Source organism: Liolophura sinensis, chromosome 11, assembly GCF_032854445.1.
Source record: "Liolophura sinensis isolate JHLJ2023 chromosome 11, CUHK_Ljap_v2, whole genome shotgun sequence".
NCBI lineage: Eukaryota > Metazoa > Mollusca > Polyplacophora > Chitonida > Chitonidae > Liolophura > Liolophura sinensis.
Genome location: NC_088305.1, coordinates 27,420,622 through 27,442,830, shown reverse-complemented (window position 1 = coordinate 27,442,830; position 22,209 = coordinate 27,420,622). Strand labels below are relative to the sequence as shown.

The following is a 22,209-nucleotide window of genomic DNA, read 5'->3' as shown; positions in this document are numbered from 1 at the left end:
CTGCCGTTCCTAATGTCTACCAAACTCGCGTTTGGTAGACAGATTGGTAAGTTAAGGCACACGTATTTTACTCATCAATAGCAGAAGAACAATGATCGGTTCACATTGAACCCGATTCGTCATTGCGCGGGAAAACGTACTAAATTCGTCACCAAATCCTTTACTTTTTTAAAGTCAAGGAAAACTGAACTCCCATTCCGCGTTGAAGCTCTAACAACCCAGCTACTGAAAGCTAATCTAGAGGATCGCCCAAGTTAACACTTTCTTTTACTTTTTCTCACCGAGAAGAAGCTATGTCTAGGATTTGCCTTGCAAATTCATTGTAAGATCTTCACCGGGAATGTCCACGTATACATGTACATGTAAATGGTGATGATTAACATGTGAAAATGACGCCCTCAATCATACTATAATAAGAATTACATTTATCTCTCAGTTTTGGGGGGAGAAAGGTAAAGATATGAATATGTTAGCCTTTAGATGTACTAACGATGTGAACAAAAGAAACTAAATATTCCTGTGCCAGTTACATGTATATTGTTTAAAATGAACAGACCAGCTGTCTGTGCTCTACAGAATCTTCTGTAAACGTCTTCAAAAGTGAAACTCCGAGCAAACGCTTTAACTACCAGCACATCTAAGCGGTCTGATGCGTCATATGTATGTATGCTTGAGGTTTTACATCATACTGAACAGTTTTCTGTACTGTCTTCTTGTGACAGGGAAAGTGTAAGTTAAAAGACATCAGACATGACACCTCCCCCACTCACATTACAATAACAATGGGCCAACCAGTCTTGTTTCCTTACTCTTGACATTCAGTGCTGAGTGGTAAGCAAGGCAAGAACAAGTAGCTTTTTTAACCCGATATGGGTTCTCTCGAGTCGGACGTTCTAAGCACTAGGCCACCGAAGCGGTCTCCCTAGGTATTCAATCGGGTATGAGTCTATACCATTTACCTTGAATGCAAACATAAAATAATCTAGCCTTGAGTTTTAACAAAAAATACAATTAAAATATCTTAAAATACAAATGTATCTTATCTTACATATATGTAAACCAACCATATAGTTAACTCAAAAGTTAGATACGATATCAGAAATCTAATAGGCTGTTAAAGTAAATCACCTGAAATAGGCCTACACACCCCAACATTTTAGCTACTAGAAAAGGCATGTATACATCGTGGAAAATATTTATACAGACATAAATGTGTACAATAGGGCTTACCCACAACATAAAAATCTCTTTGGTCTGGATCATATGACAATTGTTCTGCGGCATCTTGCTTGTACAGGTAGAAAGTTGGATTAAAGCTCGTCGGTAAGAAAATTCTGTCTATTAATCTTAATCTATACACAGCTAAACATGATTTCACAAGTATTAGGAGGACAGTTACCAATCTTAGCGACGGAGACATTTTCCGCTGTCTGGGATTCACCAGCGAGGTTCCTCCGATAAAAACCCGTTTTCCGTTTTCCAATCACGTGTGACGGGTTTTGGAACCACTAGTGATATGGACCAAAACGTTGACATAGGCTCGTGCCCATGTGCTGGTTGAGTCTTGCTCTTTTCTATTACGCGCTATCAATACTTTTTCACAAATGACTAATATTTCTTCATAAATGAGTACTTTTAGATTTGATAAATTACGCCAAGAATCAAGAATCCTTTAATGAAAAATATTCTGATTTAAAACACAAAAAAAGACAAAAGAATTTTATTTTGATTTATTTTCTTTTACTCCTCTAGACGTGAGTATTATATATTGCATTCAGTTAGAGACCTTTATCGGTCATGCATATACACGTGTTAGCACGGTACACGATTTGAATACTGGTTTCACTCATTCGCCTAGAACATGCCTTGGGTCCTTTCAACATCATTTGAAAACTGTTGCCAGCTTCTCTTTGCAAGATTCTGTCCTAATTTCATACTTTATATACCGTACTGTCTTAGTTCTGTGGTGATCTGTGGTGGGCTTTACTTTGGGAATTGGCATTAGGATTACTTCCCTTGAACGTCCATTAGGTTGACGGTTGATATACGAATGTCTGTTTCGACGTATAGATTTGCGACCAAAATCATCGAAGATCTAAGTGCTCTCAGGAATTCTCGATGTAGAGAATTGCTTATGTGTGAAATGCTGAAAGACCTAACTCTCAGCTCTACACGTATTTTACTTACATAACTTTTATATATTTATCGTATGTGGAGATCACAACCACGATTTTCTCTGTAATAAATAAAGATACTGCGATTTATACAACTTAGAAACAGAATGCAAATTTTGGCAACATGACAGTCGAATAAGGTTTTTCCGGCATTCTTGATAGGTGATGTGTACTTCTCCGTCATATTATACTCGTCAGTGTTGTCTTATCGGCTTTAGTTTTCCGTTGTTTTATTTTTCTTGTATGTGTTGGACCCTGACTTGTGAACAGTTCGTACTACTGTGGAAAAATGACCGTTTATAGCTGAATGAACGCAAAAAATGGGGAAAAATGACTAATATTTTGATATTTTCCTAGCTAGAATTCTTGAAGAACGGTAGCTTTCCTTAATAAAAAGTAAATCAAATAAATAAATAAATCCTAGGATTAATTGCACAGTCTGGTAACTCTTGTGGTGTGGAGCAGAAAGAGTCACCAGTGCCGAAAGTACAGTGGAGGCCAATGATGATATGCTTTACTCTAAATCTAGCAATGCTGTACTAACTCTGCTGATGATAAAAATGAGCACGAAATGGGTAATCTTGAACGGCAACATCTTGACGTCCTGTTTCATTTGAAAACCTCTGTGTCCCTGCGATAATAAGGGTTGTAAGACATGAGTGACACGGTACCATAGGCTGAGCCGTCACAAGTGATGCGTCTAGGATAGTCACACCTTCAGTCCGGGGTTCCACGGGTGAAAATTCGCTTATCATCACAAGAATTTTTCTCAAACACTTGGCTCAGAACTTTTTCCAGTGCAAACTGTGTGTTACGCAAAAACATAGGAAGATACGTGCGATTCTGTAACAGATTTTGAACAAAAAATAAGGTGGTCAAACTATCTCAGCACACACAGGGTGAGACAAAATGGATTTGTATACTTTCAAAAGTTTGATCTTGATCTTAAAACAAAGAGAAACCATGAAGTTCAGGTTCATGATATTTCGAGGCCAACGGAATATTAATATAATAACTGAGCGCATAGAGAGTAAAACAGCCTCATGAGGGTTTTATTCTAACTGTCCAGGTAAATACACCAGGTATTGGGACCATGGCTTAAGCAGAATTGTCAGGTAAAAATACAGTGATGTCATTTGCAATTTATTAAACGTCACTGGTCTGGAATTACTCAGAAAGCTGTGTTATCATCCCATGTAACATACAATAACATAAAAACAAAGCAAAAGGATCGGGCCTCGGGGAGGCTTAGTCCACCAGCAGAATCCTGTTTTATGCAGGAATACACTATAATTAATGACCCAAAGCATAGAGAGTAAAACTAGAGCAGTAACGACGGTGTGAAATCTGATCACACGCAACCAGTGAAATACGGCCTTTTTTCAGTTTACCTCAGTTAGGGTTTTGTATGGGGATTAAGCCATTCTGGATTGAATCCCTATTGTTTTTGTTCGGATTATTACCCGAACAGCTACAAAATGTCATTAATTTGTTTATTTATTTATCTTATTTATATCTTGTGACTCAAGAATGTTTCAATTATATTGTGTTGTGTTGGAAGAAAACCGGGCGGAGCCCGGAGGAAACCCACGACCATCAGTAAGTTACTAACAGACCTTCCCACGTGCAGCCGGAGAGGAAACCACCATGAGCTGCACTTCAACTCACAGAACGCACTGGTGAAAGGCTCCTTGTAGACGTTGTGTTCAAACTTCAAAAATTGTACAGCATGTTTGATAAAAAAAAATGATTGATCAGCCATTTGTGAAACTTCAGCATGTTTTAGGTAAGGACCTGGGCCCGTATCTATCAAGCAACTTAAGACTTAAGTGAAAAACTGCAAGTTCTTAAAAAGCCAAACCCATAATAGAAATTTGAAATTATGACTGGCACATTGTTCTGCAGTAAAGATTTTAATTTTTAAAACAAATTTTAAACTTCCTAGTGCCTAACATTTTAACTATAGCTGAGTTTGAATTTTTGACCTAAGTTTTAAGACGCATGACAAATACGAACCCAGGAGTTGTACAACTAAACTTTTGGAAGCTTTTGATCACTGACATTGCGGTAAAGTTGGATTTTGTGCAAGGCGAAAAAACAATCTTCTTCTCCAGAGCGGCTGATGCAGGAATTGAAACTGCTGTTGCACACAGCTTAGACATGTTCATTTGTTCATAAGGATTTCCTCGGTTGAAAATTGTACAAGCTTGCTATTTATTGAAAATGTCATGTAACCAAAAAAAAAAACCAACAAAAAAACGAGTTTTTCACCAATAATTTCTACACTGCTGATAATTTTTCTGCCGAAAATAGTCGTGATCAAGGCAATTTTGGAAACTGATTCTGAATATGGTGGAAATAGGACATGCCAAAAAAATGCCCTTATGCCTTTTTTTGTTATTGAAAAACTTCTGGAGTTAAAACAGCATGGCAGAAACACCCGAAACTTAGGTATATAGTCGACCTCGAGATGAACTTTGGCGAGTAATAATTTCGTCCTCAGTCACGTGACCAGGTGCCATTTTGGGTTTTCAATGAAAACATTTGAAAGTTATTTTCTACAGAACCCCATGTCTGACTGACTTGATATTTAACACACGTCATAGCGATTCCTGGGGGCTACTTGAGAAGAAAAAGAGTGCATTGTGAGGGCAAATTAGGTTTTAACTGAAACAGCAAAAGTGATGTCAGGTGAGAACAAAAAATTTCTAAACTTGACGTAAGTTGAGCTCCTGATCAGGAATCTTGTCTTATTCTTTTTTATGCTATGTATACTATTGTCGTAAATTCAGATCAAAATGCAAAAAAAGGCAATTTCCTTGATATTTGCAGGTCACCTGATCGAAAATTAACACCGCTGCAAAGCTCAAAATCGCTGAATGAAAAGAGCAACGTATAAATTGTTTGCGTGTTGAAAATCGTCGAACTGTGCTAAAAAACACTGAAATTGATTTTCTTCAAAAATTTACTATATTTGATTCATTTACACTCAAAAAATTAGTTTGTTAATTTTAACAGAATGTCTGCTGTCTAAGTGATGCTAGAATGTGTTCTAATATTATAGTATGCTACTAAGTCATATTCAACATAATATCCTGTTAGTTTAATAGAATATTAATGTTGAATTAATAGAATATGTGTGTTATATTTAAAAGAATAATCTGCTGGAATAACAGAAGACATTCTAGCTTCACTCAGGCAACAGACTTTCGGTTAAAACTAACACATTATTTTTTCAGTGTACATGTACCTGCTATATAACAAAAACATGGGTAACGTAATGTTCATTTTATCTTATCATTAGAATACCTTGTAAGCTGCTTATCTGGTGAGCTCTTTTTATCTGCGTATGTCCAGACATCACTTTCTCCGTGGCCTAATGGTTAGAGCGTGCGCCTCGCATTCGGGAGACCTGGGATCAACCCCGGATCTGGGTAGATTACTTTTTCTACATCATACTGCTTGAAGGCGACTCCTCATTACAAATTTAGACTGCACAGGCGAGGATCGTCCATCTACAAATTCCCTATCCAAAGCTGGCTTTGAACCCGCAATTCTTATGTTACACTGTCTGAAAAGCAAGCGCCTTTAACAACTAGGCCACGGCAGTTTTAAATTTGTTCGAAAGTCGATAAATTGACAAGAGGCTGGACTTCACCGGTAACAGATGTGACCATATGTCAATTATCATACTGTCATCGCTGCGTGGGTTTTACTCTCTAAGCCGTAGTGTTTTGTATAACTCCAGTGTACAACCACCATCGCATGTGCGTCCAGGGTGTGACGCCATTATGCTACCGTGTATTACCAGCCATTGTGTTTCCTCGTTTGTACCGTGAGATGGACCATGAAAACCGGTCTATTACATTTCGATCTGGGGTCAGAATATTGTGGGATGAGAGTCATGCCTGGTATCTTTGACATGGCATTTCAATTAACCAGCACTAAAGAATTTTTCTTTGGAAATTGGAATAACTGGAGCAAACCACTATCTTCCACCTGGTGTGAAACTTCCAGAAATAAATTACAACCAAACCAGCAAGAGCTGGACTCGAGCCTGCGATCTCAAGACTAGAAACTGAGCTCCAGTTTCACCGATGATGCAGTCGGCACAATGATTCGTTCCAACTGCGGCCGATATCACTGAATCAATGAATCAAAAACAGGACAAGACAAAAATTTACATGATCTGAATTTTAATCTGTCACCATATAGCTTACAAAGTTCATAAGCCAAACATCACAACACCTAATAAGCTGACCGACACAGAGTGGGTTGCTTGCCTTGGCAAAGCGTTCGTAAAAGCAAACCACACATTGTAATGATTCCTATTTTAAGATAAATTATTTGTACACAGCCAATTATTGGAGGAAAAAAGACAAACAAAAACCACACGGAACAACTTCAAAAAGGAGCGGAAATGATTGTAACAAAAATAATAAATGCAGTGATTGTTACAAATCTTTTTATCCAGTTATATTCGGATAAATCCTTAGCCTCCTTGCAAGTCCATCACAGAATGATTTTCGTCAGCTGAAAAACAACTCACGCTCATTTCTAAAATTTGCCTAAAAAGGTACTTGGTACTACTATTGCTTGAGGCGTCTTCTGTGTTTCTTTAAAGTGTCCCCTGTGCACATTCTTTCCAAATCTACTCTGTTGGAAAATAAAAATAAAACAAGCTATTGCAACCAGTCCTTGTGTCTATGAAAAATTCCCACGATGGGTCGACACGTAAACAATGCAAAGGTAAACAAAAACCTCATACTCAAAATGACTATATACAAATGTACAGCCAATCGGATCAATGCGCTGTGACTAGTAATGAATTGTCGACGCAGGCGCAACTGGCAAAACATCCAAAGCAGGACTTTTTCTTTTTACAAAACCATACCCGAGTGGAGCAACAAAAATTAGATCATCCACAGATATACATCAAAACCACAAATTTCGCTAAGCGTGTGTGAATGAAGGGGAAGGCGGCAATAAATATTACCCGTGCGGCATGAAATAAATTGCGGCGGAAGTTGATTAAGATTAGGTATCGTTAGAGAAGGTTGCATAGTGGCAGCGATAACATGTTGCACTACGAAAGCAACAAATGTTTCACAAATACGCCGACAACGTTGCGCTGCGACCACTATTAGGTAAATTTGCATTACATGTACCACGCAAATCTGTATGCGACAAAAGCGACGTAGTTGGCACGACGACGCAACATCTTCGACACAGACAGCGGCTGATACGACACACATCTAAGATTTTTGTGTGAAACATTTAATACATGTGGTTACAACTACTTTTCGATCATAGAAAAGTACAGCTTCAATTCTGCTTGACACAGCTGTCCTTTTCCAAAGCACATACCAGACGATTTGTAGGAAGCATGCATAATCTATGCGATATATCAACACCATAAGATGTGCCAGAAAACGGCAAATACGCCAGGAAATTTATATCTGTTCTTGGCTTTATTGGCTACCACTGTTGTCGCGCATGCCATGAAAACACGAATTACCAACAGGGAACAAGCGATGGAACAACGACGGGAGATAAAGAAAAATAATAAAAAAAATACGGTAAAATAAATTATCGCAGGTAGTGTCCACCGTGTAAAATGACAATGTTTTCAAAAGGCTTATTAATATGTTTAAATATTTGCTCTCAATTCATGGCAATAAAATGGCAACAGTGAAGATAGATGTTGAAGGAAATCGGTAAAATTCACCCAGTTTATAAGAAAATAATAAACAGTCTGAAGGAAACACTAAACAATACACGTGGTAATGTGTATATATATGTGATATATATGTTCTACCTGACAACTATGCAATCTGGTTGCCAAGGGACCAATTCCACACGAGCCAAATTATGAGACCCCGTTCTAAAGGCCTGCTTTTTGGTTTTACCCTCAAATGCCAAAAGTACGGAAATGTACAGAAGGTAAAATGCTCAACAATTTGAACTATTGGTATCACATGCTTTTCGTTATATTTAAATCTACGATTCTGCCAAAAGTGAAAAAGGCGGTGAAATCGACTCCTTGTTCTGAAATGATGTAACTGACACTGGTGTCTGGCTAGTGCTTATTCATTAGAAACTAAGCTCCCTTTCAACACATGCCACCTTTTATTAAAAAAAAAATGTCATTAAGTCATAATGACATATATCACAAAGGTGATAACTTACAACAACTAACAAATCCAGTTATTTGTTCTCTTCTGTGTGTTTTATCTACCTGAAACATTTCGGATTTTCTCACCATGTTTAATTATTGGACACATGTTCCCCAATGAAAGCCTTTCCAACACCGAACTTTTGAGTGGTATGAATCAAAATTATACAAGGTCAAGGCCATTGAAACGAACAGTAAGAATAAATAAATAAGAATAATAAAAAATGAAAAACAAAAAAAAAAAACAAACAAACATACAACTCCACACAAATATGACAAGTAATCAACAATCTTTAAGCACCATAATCAGTAAAGAATAAGACCAGAGCCTCATAACGAGTTCAAGAGAATTAAAGGAACATAAAATGACGGTCTTAGATTTCACAGCACGTGACCATTAACTTAAAAATCCAACATGACAGTTTCTGGCAGAAAATTACAAGTCACGAAAAAAGGTTTTGAACAAAACTGAAGAATTCAATAAAGTACACCACTCAGTTAAACGGAGACAAGAGGTAATAACCTTGTTCGGCTAAAGAAAGACAATTTTTAGGGTTGGTGTCCGTCAATCTATAAAGCCAAGTTCAACTGGACCATACAATCATGTTCTGCAGAAAGGTACCAGTTGGTCGTGTTCCCGGCAAGGTACTGGTGACTTGCAAATTCCAATTATTTGATGGGAAATGGGAAATAGTGAAGCTTGTGCGAAAGTATGACCTCCATTGCTCTTGCTACAGTGGCAAGAAGGGTCATCGAAAAAACATTGATAGTGTTCCATTTCAGACAGTGCTATTGGCAATCTGGGTCACTTTGGGGTGTCTTTGGCTTAGATCTATTGGTATCATTTCTCTCTCTTTTTATTGTGTGTATTGCAATTTAGTAAATATGGAAAATTATTAACTTTTGAAGGCCTAGGCTAGAAGTATTATGAAATCTGAACATGTAAGCTCTGCAGAAAAACAATTTGATAACTGAAATTAATGAGTATCTCAGTGTCTTTCTAGCAGTGATAAAGCCCATGTTGCTATGTTGGCCATTCTGTGTTTAAGGGAGTCATCCAGATGTCGTGTACAACACCTATCCCAACAGGTGATACAGCTGTCAAACCCAAGGGTGACCCAGATGCCAGACTAGTCTGATAACAGGTGGTCAAAATCTCAAATATTTCAGATAAGGAAAACCTGGTTTTATATCGTGCACACCCCCATAGGAGACTGCACAAAACCTTGCTAAATCTGTCCCTATACATATCTGACAAATTTAGAGAAATCTATTTATTTCACATATATCACACTGGTGCAAAAAACTGAGATGTTATATGCATCTCCATGTTGTAAAGCATTACAGTATCTTCATCCATATGTGGCTTTCAGCAGCTGTTAAAATGCAGGAATTTACTTTGACCATGTTGAATCAAAAAAGCTCTGTCACAATATTGTTTCGGTTCACAGTTTCCCATGTAGAGCTATACCCAATTGTAAAATGGTGAATTGAAATATAGCACATACCTATAATTTTAAATATAAAGGTTGTGGCATGTGAGATTTCATATATATATATATATGCATGTATGTATTTACGTATAGATGAACATATATTCATATATTAAACACCAAGTCTATAAATAGTTGTCTTGTATATACAGAATGAAGAGAGTGAGGGGGAACTGCACAAAATCCAAAAATTGTCCAGTCTCTAAAATCCCAGACTGTCTTGTACTTACTTATGATCAAGGGACTGTCTGGAAATACTTCGTTCAGAATGGATGCTTAACACAGTGGTAGAATACCAATTCTGGCCTACCCAGTCACATCTTTATTTTCAAATCTATTCCATGTTTTCGGCCAAACTACACGTATCTAAACTTAAACCACTAGGTCAAAATGTTTACATTACTAATGGAGCACCATGCCATCTTATATCGCAATACATTTTCACCAGTTGTAAATATCCTTTCCCCTTTTTCTCTCCAGAATTCATTCTATGTTACCAAACAGTCCCAAGGGCACATGTAAATGCGAGACAGTCTGGGATAGACAGGTACTTCTTGTCCCTTTCCAAAGTAGTCTAGATTTTCCTGTAAGGGCTGGGTGTTCTATTTCAGATGGTGGATTGTTGCCAAGTTTATGCACACACACAGAAAGCTTAAGGAATGCTACAAAAAAACTTGCCCTGGTGTTATTTTATACAAAGCGTCAAAAACGGACAACATGGTCGCAGAAGAAATTGCATTTTTCCCCATGGAAAAAAAGCGACCGCTGTAGCTCCTCTGAAATATGCACGCCTATAGGCTAGAAGTGGCATCCACTGTTACTCACTGGAGTTCTGGCACAGCTGGTTTATCTGGTGAGAAAAGAAAACAGAAAATAAGCATCATTAAAAGGATTTCAGACACCTGTATAGACGGAAACGTCAGCTTAAAACAGCTTCTGCATTGAAGAGTTCAAAAGTCTGAATACCTGAACAGACAAAAATGGTGCTCTGAACAGGTAATCTTTCGACAACTCGCACCAAAGTTAGTTGCCATTCCTCCTCCTGACTCATCACTTAGTAGATCTGATTTTAAGTTAATCACAAATATTGTGCCAACATGTCTGAACCATTTTGCCACAAACTTTGCCCTTCTTATGCTTTTGGCTTTGAAAACGGATTCAAGGCCATGCCAATGAAAATCATACTGCTTGAATTGTGTATAACCGTTTAACCAAAAAAAATGTGAAGCTAGTTTAAAAACAATACATTGTGAAGATAGTTTAAAAATAATACCAAGCTGCTAAAGAGAAACATATCTGAAATATCTTATGTGACTACATGATGACAGCAAGAACAGGTATGATCATTTCAATGTTCTTTTTGTTTCAATTGAATTGTTTCTTGAATCTTAAATGTTCACTCAAATGTAAGATCAATTAACCAAACTATACCCACAAAATGCCCCAAACACAAGGTAGGATCTATAGCACTTTATCAAAGACACATAAATAAAAGATAAATACACACAATGGCCACCAGCTATTAAGCAACAAAGGACATGATGAAGTAATGAAAGCAGTTAAAATTACAATGGACAAAATGTGCAAACCAAGGTGTAGGCTTTGTGGTGATCCTTAGGGCTAGCTTCCTCACCACACAACACAACACACTGACAACCACACCAGAATAGGATTTATTTATTTATTTGATTGGTGTTTTACGCCGTACTCAAGAATATTTCACTTATACGACGGCGGCCAGCATTATGGTGGGTGGAAACTGGGCACAGCCCGGGGGAAACCCACGACCATCCGCAGGTTGCTGGCAGATCTCCCCACTTACGGCTGGAGCACCAGAATAGGAAATGCTTGCTATATTTACATGTACATCCCAACTTTAAGCTGCACCTTCATTTCACAGTTTCTTTGTCAGATGTAATGTATTTTGCATAAAGTTTGGAATGTATAAATGCACTTAAAAAAAATACTTTTGGTGCCAACAATTAAAGTTTTTCTGATAAGAAATTAATAAAACCATACAAATCATACAAATGCTAAACTCTAGGTGAAATACACCATTAACATTCATTAAATTATCTGACTCATGTCTAACAGAGCACTCAAAATTTTTTGAGGCCTCCGTGGCCATGAAGGTTAGCGTGCCAGGACGGCACAATAACCAAGGAGCCTCTCACCAACACGGCTGCTGTGAGATGAAGTCCAGCTCATGCTGGCTTCCTCTCCAGCCATACGTGGGAAGGTCTGTCAGCACCTGCGGATGGTGGCGATACTGAAGCGTGCACAATAAACCCTTAGACCCACTGGATAACAGATAAATCAGATAAATCTGAGCTTGGTCTGGAGCAGATAGGTGGAGGTGAAAACAACCCTTTAGCTGACTTGCAAATAGTGAGCCTCAAATATCTGGATTTTCAATATTCTGCCTAATTTTCCCAGGATATCATTAGATTACATCTACATGTGCACAGTAGCAATTTTTATACCACACTCACAGAACAAATAAGGGGTCTCCAAACAACAGATTATAGACCCACATAAAACTAGGACTTAACAGAGAATCAGAAATAGATTCTTTTATAGAGTAAACACAAATTCCTACTCTCTCAAACCCACATGTAAGCAAACATGTAAGCAAACAAGACACACACACACACACAGGGATGTAAAATCATAAGCAAAAGCATTACACACATATATGTAGTATTTTTCTAAAGGATTTGACTTGGTGCACACCCAGAATATCTCACCTACTAGTTGATAAGCGTGGAATGACTGTTGAAAATTACAGTTAACAAAAATAAATTAAAAACATTGCAGGAATAGCTCGTTTTTTAATGCCATGACTTCAAGGATGCAAACACCTAATGAAAGCAAACATGCCAAAAATAAAATCAGTCGAAACTGTACAACATTTAGAAGCATCTGCGCCGTATGTCAAGTCACTTGAAGTCTTGTGGATACAAAACTTGTATCAAACACACAAACATTTCTGCCAATTTTTCTTGATCACACAAGCAAATTTAAATTGCAAGAACAAAACATCATGCTTAAGCAATGCAATCTCAGATGCCTCAGTCATACAACAGTAACTTAACAGCTTTATATTCGGCAGATGAATGTTCCAAAACTTGCACTGCACTACACATTCTCTAACCAGGTCTTTGGAATTGTTCTTGAAAATAAATATGTTCCATGGGATGGAATTCATTTTTAAAAACAACTGACTGCAACTGCAAAAGTTACATAGTACTGACTGTAAAAACTTAGATCACTACTGTAGTGCAACACTTTGTATTGTAGTTTCTATAAAGAAAAGTATACTTCAGTGTACCAGTGAGACTATACTACATTGTAACAATTTCTTTTCGCATTCTTTTATTACATTTTTGATTGTAATATATTGCTAAATTGTAAAAATACTGTAATATTTTTTGGTGTAAAAAGGAATTACACAAAACTGTTTCGTGTAAATGTCGCAATTTTAGAAACTGCACTGTAGAAGACGATGAATGCCCTACTCTCTGAGACCGGTGCATTGTGGGATATTATGACCGAAGTCAGCCACGCTGTACTTAAGCACATGTACCTAGTACACTAGGGATGTCATGATTGTAATCAATCACACTGTACTGCACTGGGAATCAAATTACTGTAAGGTCTGTGCCTGACTGCTACGCTGTAAGGATGTCATGATTGTAATCAATCACAAATTGCTGTAATATCTTTGCCTGACTGCTACGCTGTAAAGATGCTATGATTGTAATCAATCACAAATTACTGTAAGGTCTGTGCCTGACTGGTACGCTGCAAGGATGTTATGATTGTAATCAATCACAAATTACTGTAATGTCTGTGCCTGAATGCTACGCTGTAAGGATGTTATGATTGTAATCAATCACAAATTACTGTAATGTCTGTGCCTGACTGCTACGCTGCAAGGATGTTATGATTGTAATCAATCACAAATTACTGTAATGTCTGTGCCTGACTGCTACGCTGCAAGGATGTTATGATTGTAATCAATCACAAATTACTGTAATGTCTGTGCCTGACTGGTACACTGTAAGGATGTTATAATTGTAATCAATCACAAATTACTGTAATGTCTGTGCCTGACTGGTACACTGTAAGGATGTTATGATTGTAATCAATCACAAATTACTGTAATGTCTGTGCCTGAATGGTACGCTGCAAGGATGTTATGATTGTAATCAATCACAAATTACTGTAATGTCTGTGCCTGACTGCTACGCTGTAAAGATGCTATGATTGTAATCAATCACAAATTACTGTAAGGTCTGTGCCTGACTGGTACACTGTAAGGATGTTATGATTGTAATCAATCACAAATTACTGTAATGTCTGTGCCTGACTGCTACGCTGTAAAGATGTTATGATTGTGATTAATCACAAGTTACTGTAATGTCTGTGCCTGACTGGTACGCTGCAAGGATGTTATGATTGTAATCAATCACAAATTACTGTAATGTCTGTGCCTGACTGCTACGCTGTAAGGATGTTATAATTGTAATCAACCACAAATTACTGTAATGTCTGTGCCTGACTGGTACACTGTAAGGATGTTATGATTGTAATCAATCACAAATTACTGAAAGGTCTGTGCCTGACTGGTACGCTGTAAGGATGTTATGATTGTAATCAATCACAAATTACTGTAAGGTCTGTGCCTGACTGGTACACTGTAACGATGTTATGACTGTTATCAACCACACTGTACTGTAAGGTGTGTGTTTGGCAGAGTACATGGCTGCTACGACTGTATTCTATAACCCTGTGACGTAAGATGTGTGGCTGGTAGAGTACAACTCTAGTCTATCACACTGTACTGTAAGGTGTGTGACTGGCAGAGTACAAGGCTGCTACGACTGTTTTCTATCACACAGTACTATAGAAGTGCTATACAGAAGTCCTGACTTACGCCTTGCTTTCTGTGACTGGTCCGTTCTGGGACATGCCACCGCCCCCTCCGCGAATCCCAGTTCCTGGGGCACCTGGGTGCTGACCAGCACGGATTGGTTTAGCTGAAAAGGTAAAACTCATTGTGAGTGACCTCAAAAAAATGGTCACATTCCATGACTGTTGTTCAAAATGTTCCAGGATATAAACTAATAAAAATTATCTCTAAGCAATTACGTCAACCTTCTGAATATATTTATTTCAAAGGTGTTCATTCTTTCATCATATAACAAGATTGGGAAGTTTAGTCTGTAAAGTTCGCTCTATACTGCTAATCCAAAATCTATAAAAAGGATAAAGAATGAGTTTGTAGACCTCATGTTGCGAAGACGCAAATTCATGTATTAAAGGGACATTACTCTGTTATCTTAATGATACACATCAAGTGCTGCATTGGATACTTTCACACTTTCTCACAATAGTTTCATGGGAAAATGAATGCGCCACAATTTCCATACCAGTATTGAAATATCGTACAAATCCCTGACCAAAACAAAGCTTGTGTTCCTGATACATTAACCAAAGCCTCACCAATCTGGGCTGCATGACCTCTACGGGCTAGATTCTTCTGTCTGACCGCCTCCTTAATTCTGTCCACCTCGTGTTGATACCTGACAGGTAAAGACATAATCTTCAATATCATGTAAGCACAGGCTCATAATATCAGACAGCCCTCATATCAGAATTCATAATTCTGCCTAACTCATGTTGATAACTTGTGGGGTAGAGAAATTACCTTCAATATCACATAACTACAGGCTCATAACAAAAAAGTACAGGTAAAGCGGTCTGGCAGATCCAAAAACTCTTAATGTCGTACAGAATCATTTCTCATTGGTTGGTGTGAGAGACAGGCCAGTCCAGGCTAAGGCTGGCTTAAAAGGGTGCAGAATTGTTTCTCATTGGTTGGTGTGAGAGATAGGCCAGTCCAGGCTGAGGCTGGCTTAAAAGGATGCAGAATTGTTTCTCATTGGTTGGTGTGAGAGATACGCCAGTCCAGGCTAAGGCTGTCTTAAAAGGGTGCAGAATTGTTTCTCATTGGTTGGTGTGAGAGATAGGCCAGTCCAGGCTAAGGTTGTCTATAAAGGGTGCAGAACTGTTTCTCATTGGTTGGTGTGAGAGACAGGCCAGTCCAGGCTAAGGCTGGCTTAAAAGGATGCAGAATTGTTTCTCATTGGTTGGTGTGAGAGATAGGCCAGTCCAGGCTAAGGCTGGCTTAAAAGGGTGCAGAATTGTTTCTCATTGGTTGGTGTGAGAGATAGGCCAGTCCAGGCTGAGGCTGTCTTAAAAGGATGCAGAATTGTTTCTCATTGGTTGGTGTGAGTGATAGGCCAGTTTAGGCTGAGGCTGTCTTAAAAGGGTGCAGAATTGTTTCTCATTAGTTGGTGTGAGTGATAGGCCAGTTTAGGCTGAGGCTGGCTTAAAGGATGCAGAATTGTTTCTCATTGGTTGGTGTGAGAGACAGGCCAGTCCAGGCTGAGGCTGTCTTAAAAGGATGCAGAATAGTTTCTCATTGGTTGGTGTGAGAGACAGGCCAGTCCAGGCTGAGGCTGGCTTAAAAGGATGCAGAATTGTTTCTCATTGGTTGGTGTGAGATATAGGCCAGTCCAGGCTAAGGTTGTCTATAAAGGGTGCAGAACTGTTTCTCATTGGTTGGTGTGAGAGATAGGCCAGTCCAGGCTGAGGCTGGCTTAAACGGATGCAGATTTGTTTTCTCATTGGTTTTTGTGAGAGATAGGCCAGTCCAGGCTGAGGCTGGCTTAAAAGGATGCAGAATTGTTTCTCATTGGTTGGTGTGAGAGATAGGCCAGTCCAGGCTAAGGCTGTCTTAAAAGGGTGCAGAATTGTTTCTCATTAGTTGGTGTGAGTGATAGGCCAGTTTAGGCTGAGGCTGGCTTAAAGGATGCAGAATTGTTTCTCATTGGTTGGTGTGAGAGATAGGCCAGTCCAGGCTGAGGCTGGCTTAAAAGGATGCAGAATTGTTTTCTCATTGGTTGGTGTGAGAGACAGGCCAGTCCAGGCTGAGGCTGTCTTAAAAGGATGCAGAATCATTTCTCATTGGTTGGTGTGAGATATAGGCCAGTCCAGGCTAAGGCTGTCTATAAAGGGTGCAGAACTGTTTCTCATTGGTTGGTGTGAGAGATAGGCCAGTCCAGGCTGAGGCTGGCTTAAAAGGATGCAGATTTGTTTTCTCATTGGTTTTTGTGAGAGATAGGCCAGTCCAGGCTGAGGCTGGCTTAAACGGATGCAGAATTGTTTCTCATTGGTTGGTGTGAGAGATAGGCCAGTCCAGGCTAAGGCTGGCTTAAAAGGGTGCAGAATTGTTTCTCATTGGTTGGTGTGAGAGATAGGCCAGTCCAGGCTAAGGCTGTCTTAAAAGGGTGCAGAACTGTTTCTCATTGGTTGGTGTGAGAGAGAGATGGCAGATTTATTCAAGTGTGACAAAGGTTGCAAGCCTTAAGCCGGGAAATCCTATCTTAATTGTCAATCAATTAACGTTGATTCTGTATTCCTCAAAAAATTTTTTTTTGGATATGTCTGATTCATTTAAGGGTGCACAAGGCTGCAAGGTTTAACCCAGGACATACATCTGTACTCTCAGCCAATCAGTGTCCATTCTGCCTACCTTTAATATCTGAGTGTAGTAGTTAAGCCACTTTCAAAACTACAAGATCATAAAAGTACTTGCTACAATAACTAAGACATTCGCTCTCCAAAATGTGGTCAAAAAGTCTGAAACTGACCTCTCGGCAATAATAGTTTATACTCTATAACAAACTGAGGAAATCCAAAATGAAGGAAATGAGCTACGAAAGCCCAAAACACAGCACAGCAAAAAAAAAAACACACATTAGTAGTTCATTTACTTTCATCAAAACTAGAACTTTCCACAACAGTTCTACCCTCTACCACTTGGTTAGTCTAGATTTCACAACAATCAAAATATATCACCACATGTTGGTTTGTTTAGTATTCCCAAATCCTGTGTCCTACCTTAAATGTTATTTTCACAAAAAATCTTCAAATCTTTGGTGAAATGAGGTATGCTAAAAATCTGCCCAAATCCCTCTCCATTTTACCATCTCGAGGTTAGGACGTAGGAACAGGCTAAAAACCGTCAATTATTACCGCGTAAACCATCTGAAGTGCACAGTAAGATTTATCCAATTCAAGCCCAATTTACCTCTAGAATTGGGTGTCAGGAATTTTTTTTTTTTGTGTTTTCCACAATGTCCAAAGTCGCACACCATGTGCATAACCTTAAATATGCTTACATTGGATGGCATTTTACATATTTCACGTCAAGTTTCAGGTTTCCCCAGTTAGGTTTCAGCCTATTATGAACACCACGGGTTAGTGTTCTACCGAAGCTGGTATCAGGAACGATAATTACAACATCGGCCCTACACACCTCTTCCTGTCCCTCATAGCGCCCTCTTTAGCCTCCTTCAGGGCTGTCTCAAGGGACTTAACTCTCTCCATTGTTGCCCTCAGTCTCTTCTCCAGCTTCGGCAACTCGCATCTCAGATCAGCGTTATCACGCACCAACTGGGAAGAGAAAATAAACAGGTTGTAAAAGCTTTTCAAAATTATCATGTGTCGACTGTCACCAACTATCCAAATTACTTACCTATTTGCAGACCGGTATCACCAAGTGTATTTACCTGTTTGTGGACCTGTGTCACCAAGTCTGTTTACCTGTTTGTGGACCTTTGTCAGCTGTGCTGTTTACCTGTTTGCAGACCTGTGTCACCAAGTCTGTTTACCTGTTTGTGGACCTTTGTCAGCTGTGCTGTTTACCTGTTTGTGGACCTGTGTCACCAAGTCTGTTTACCTGTTTGTGGACCTTAGTCAGCTGTGCTGTTAATCTGTTTGTGGACCTGTGTCACCAAGTGTGTTTACCTGTTCGTGGACCTCTGTCAGCTGGTGTGTTTACCTGTTTGCAGACCTGTGTCACCAAGGGTGTTCACCTGTTTGTGGACCTTTGCCAGCTCGTGTGTTTACCTGTTTGTGGACCTTTGTCACCAAGTCTGTTTACCTGTTTGTGGACCTTTGTCAGCTCATGTGTTTACCAGTTTGTGGACCTTTGTCACCAAGTGTGTTTACCTGTTTGTGGACCTTTGTCAGCTGGTCCAGGTTGTTCTCCAGGAATACAATCTTTTGTTTCTGGGCAGCGCTTCCTCCTGTCTCCTCATCTTCTTCTTCTTCTTTCTTGTTCACAGACTGGAGCAAAGACAAAGAGAATAAATAAAGAGAAAAAGGGTATTAATACTGTCTATACATAATCATTCAGTATAATGTACCTAATCTATGACTGGCCACGCAAAGGTAACTGAATCCCAAGCTTTGGAGACTTTCTCAACTCTTCATCAGACAACAGATAGTAACTTTGTTTTCTTTTGTCTCAGTGACTTAGTTTGTCTTGTGGGAGACCCTGTTTTCTCACCTTCTTGACACGATTCTGGAGATCCTGTACGAAGAGTTTCCTCAGGTTGTGTAAGGTCTGAAGCTCCTTTGCCTGAAATAATAAACATGTGAACAATCACTCAATAAGTAATTTGTCTCTAAACTACTCAAACTTGACAAGGGAATGCACAGACGTGACAAATTCTAAATGACAAAACTCACATATAAATCTGACATACATGTAATTTTACTTCAGCAATTCCATGTACATTTCAGTATGTGATGCAAAAAATTAGGACCAAACAGGAAATCTCTAAATGAACAGTTGGACAGTGGGAAGGATTCATAAAGTATCACTAATGGCATTTTCTTAACCTTTACTACCAACCCCCGCCTCCTCAGGCTCCCCTGGTTCCCAGCACATACCCCATTTATGCAAACAAAAACAGGAGTGAAAAAAGTTAAATATGTTTGAGATAATTGCAGCCAGTCCTGCATGTTTTTTACTGATGTACTCACAACACAAAATTTTCATAACCTCCCCTCATTACAATACTAATGACATCCCCAGCAAAGCTTTCTGGCCAAGCGTACAAGGTGTGCAGCTGTACATACCACTGTCTCCTCGAGTCCTTTCAGGTCCTGCTTGGCCTGTTCACGACGGTCCATCTGCAGAGAGAGTTCTGCCAGTCTGGCTGACTTCTCACTCTCTTCCTGCTTCAGCTTGTCATAGTCAGCCTGCAGCTTCTCTTGGGCCAAAGCCAGCTTCTGGTTTGTACTAAAAGACACATTTTTAAAATATTTATCTGATTGTAGCTTAACAGCACATTCATGGCAATCAGTTATGTGAGTTGAGGAAAACAGAGGCGACCCAATGGCAAGTTTAAACAAACATGTCATAATCGTGTACCACTGTACTAGGCTGGTCACAATGCTGAGATTTTTGTATAGTAATGCCTCATGCTGAAGACACCAGACATGACACCCTACCAAGTCGCATTATACTGATAACCTTTCAGTGCTGAGCATCAAATGAAACAGCAGTAAGTATCATTTTCAGTCTTTGGTATGAACTGACTCAGGACACCTGGCATGAGGCTTCCCATCCAATAACAATGCACTGCAAATGGGGCTGACAAGTACTTGCCTTCAATCTAAGCACACGTAGAGTGCGTACATGCCAACAAAGCCTACTCTCTTAACTGCTCAGCCACATCAGGGCATTTCTCATTTTTCACTACATCTTAACAATTGCAAATATTTTCATACAATCATTACCTCACTAGGCATTGCTAGCACACATGGCCTCAACAGTTAAAGCATCAAAGGCCTTCTTTCTAAATACATGTTTAAGCCACTGACATTTCAGCACAAATCCGCAAGTACATAATCAGAATAACTAGGGGAGACAACTCACTCTTTCAGCTGTTCAATCATGCTGTGTTTCTCAGAGATCTCATCTCTGAGCGCAGTGAGCTGCTTGTGGTGCTGCTCGCGATGGTTCTCCATCTGCGTCTCCAGTGCAGCGCGTACGTCTCGTACATTCTTCAGCTCATCACTTGTCTCCTTGGCCTGCTGGGATAATGTCGCCACCTGAACTTGTTCTGTAAAACACAAATACGGAAATCAGGTCAGGAATTCCTTGTACAACATGTTTTGAAGCGCCATAGATTGAATACTACAATTATAAGTGGCTTTTCAATGTGGAATACTTTTTTAATAATGCCCCCAAAACGACGTAGGTCATTGTCCCAAAGCTCCCCAAAACTCTTCTGCCATGTTAAACAAGGCATTCAGAGAATCCCACCAGCTCCACCTGCTATAGCAGTCAACTAGACAATGGAATCAGAGAATCCCACCAGCTCCACCTGCTATAGCAGTCAACTAGACAATGGAATCAGAGAATCCCACCAGCTCCACCTGCTATAGCAGTCGACTAGACAATGGAATCAGGGAATCCCACCAGCTCCACCTGCTATAGCAGTCAACTAGACAACGGAATCAGAGAATCCCACCAGCTGGCCTGCTATAGCAGTCAACTAGACAACGGAATCAGAGAATCCCACCAGCTCCACCTGCTATAGCAGTCAACTAGACAATGGAATCAGAGAATCCCACCAGCTCCACCTGCTATAGCAGTCAACTAGACAATGGAATCAGAGAATCAACTAGACAATGGAATCAGAGAATCCCACCAGCTCCACCTGCTATAGCAGTCAACTAGACAATGGAATCAGAGAATCCCACCAGCTGGCCTGCTATAGCAGTCAATCAGACAATGGAATCAGAGAATCCCACCAGCTCCACCTGCTATAGCAGTCGACTAGACAATGGAATCAGAGAATCTCACCAGCTCCACCTGCTATAGCAGTCAACTAGACAATGGAATCAGAGAATCCCACCAGCTGGCCTGCTATAGCAGTCAACTAGACAACGGAATCAGAGAATCCCACCAGCTCCACCTGCTATAGCAGTCAACTAGACAATGGAATCAGAATAAAGATAAAAGTTGTAAAGTGTTGTGGTGGTAAAGACGTCACTGTAGGGGAGTTCGTGCACAAAACTGAGGCAGTGGTCTTTGATATGCAAATTGTGAACTGCTTGCGGCAATCCATGAAAAATTCTAACACTGTGAACGGTTGAGCAAATGTTAAGTAATGGTAGTTCAAAAGCTTCATTGTGGGGTGTTCAAGTGGTCTTTGATATGCATATCGCTTCCCATGATTGGCTATCTGTGTACTAAGGGTGGCCATTGCAGCCCTCTGATTGGCTGAGCATATACTCCCCTGACAACAGTCACTGTCAATGTGAATGGTTTAAACATTCGGTCACAGTATGGGAAGCCACATGCATCGGCCAGTGTCATAGGCTCCTAGTACTAATACAGATGAGAAAAGCTTTCTACAGATACTGTGTATACCAGATAAATTCGCATACACCAAAGGTAAATTCTTACACTCTACAAATCTGCCAAAGTAGCTAG

The 22,209-nt window shown here is 39.5% G+C and overlaps 1 protein-coding gene across 1 annotated transcript in view; it reads right to left on the bottom strand.

Moving 5' to 3' along the window:
- Positions 1-8,585: 8,585 nt before the first annotated feature.
- Positions 8,586-22,209, bottom strand: part of LOC135477583 (kinesin heavy chain-like) — a 36,609-nt gene continuing 22,985 nt past the window's right edge. The window contains exons 17-25 of the mRNA XM_064757739.1: positions 20,644-20,830; positions 19,842-20,004; positions 19,267-19,338; positions 18,927-19,043; positions 18,232-18,368; positions 15,351-15,430; positions 14,782-14,884; positions 12,590-12,614; positions 8,586-10,692 (exon numbers count right to left, since the gene is read on the bottom strand). Of these exons, the coding sequence (XP_064613809.1) occupies positions 12,593-12,614; positions 14,782-14,884; positions 15,351-15,430; positions 18,232-18,368; positions 18,927-19,043; positions 19,267-19,338; positions 19,842-20,004; positions 20,644-20,830 (881 nt within the window). The 3' untranslated portion in view covers positions 8,586-10,692; positions 12,590-12,592. The remainder of the gene's footprint in view (positions 10,693-12,589; positions 12,615-14,781; positions 14,885-15,350; positions 15,431-18,231; positions 18,369-18,926; positions 19,044-19,266; positions 19,339-19,841; positions 20,005-20,643; positions 20,831-22,209) is intronic.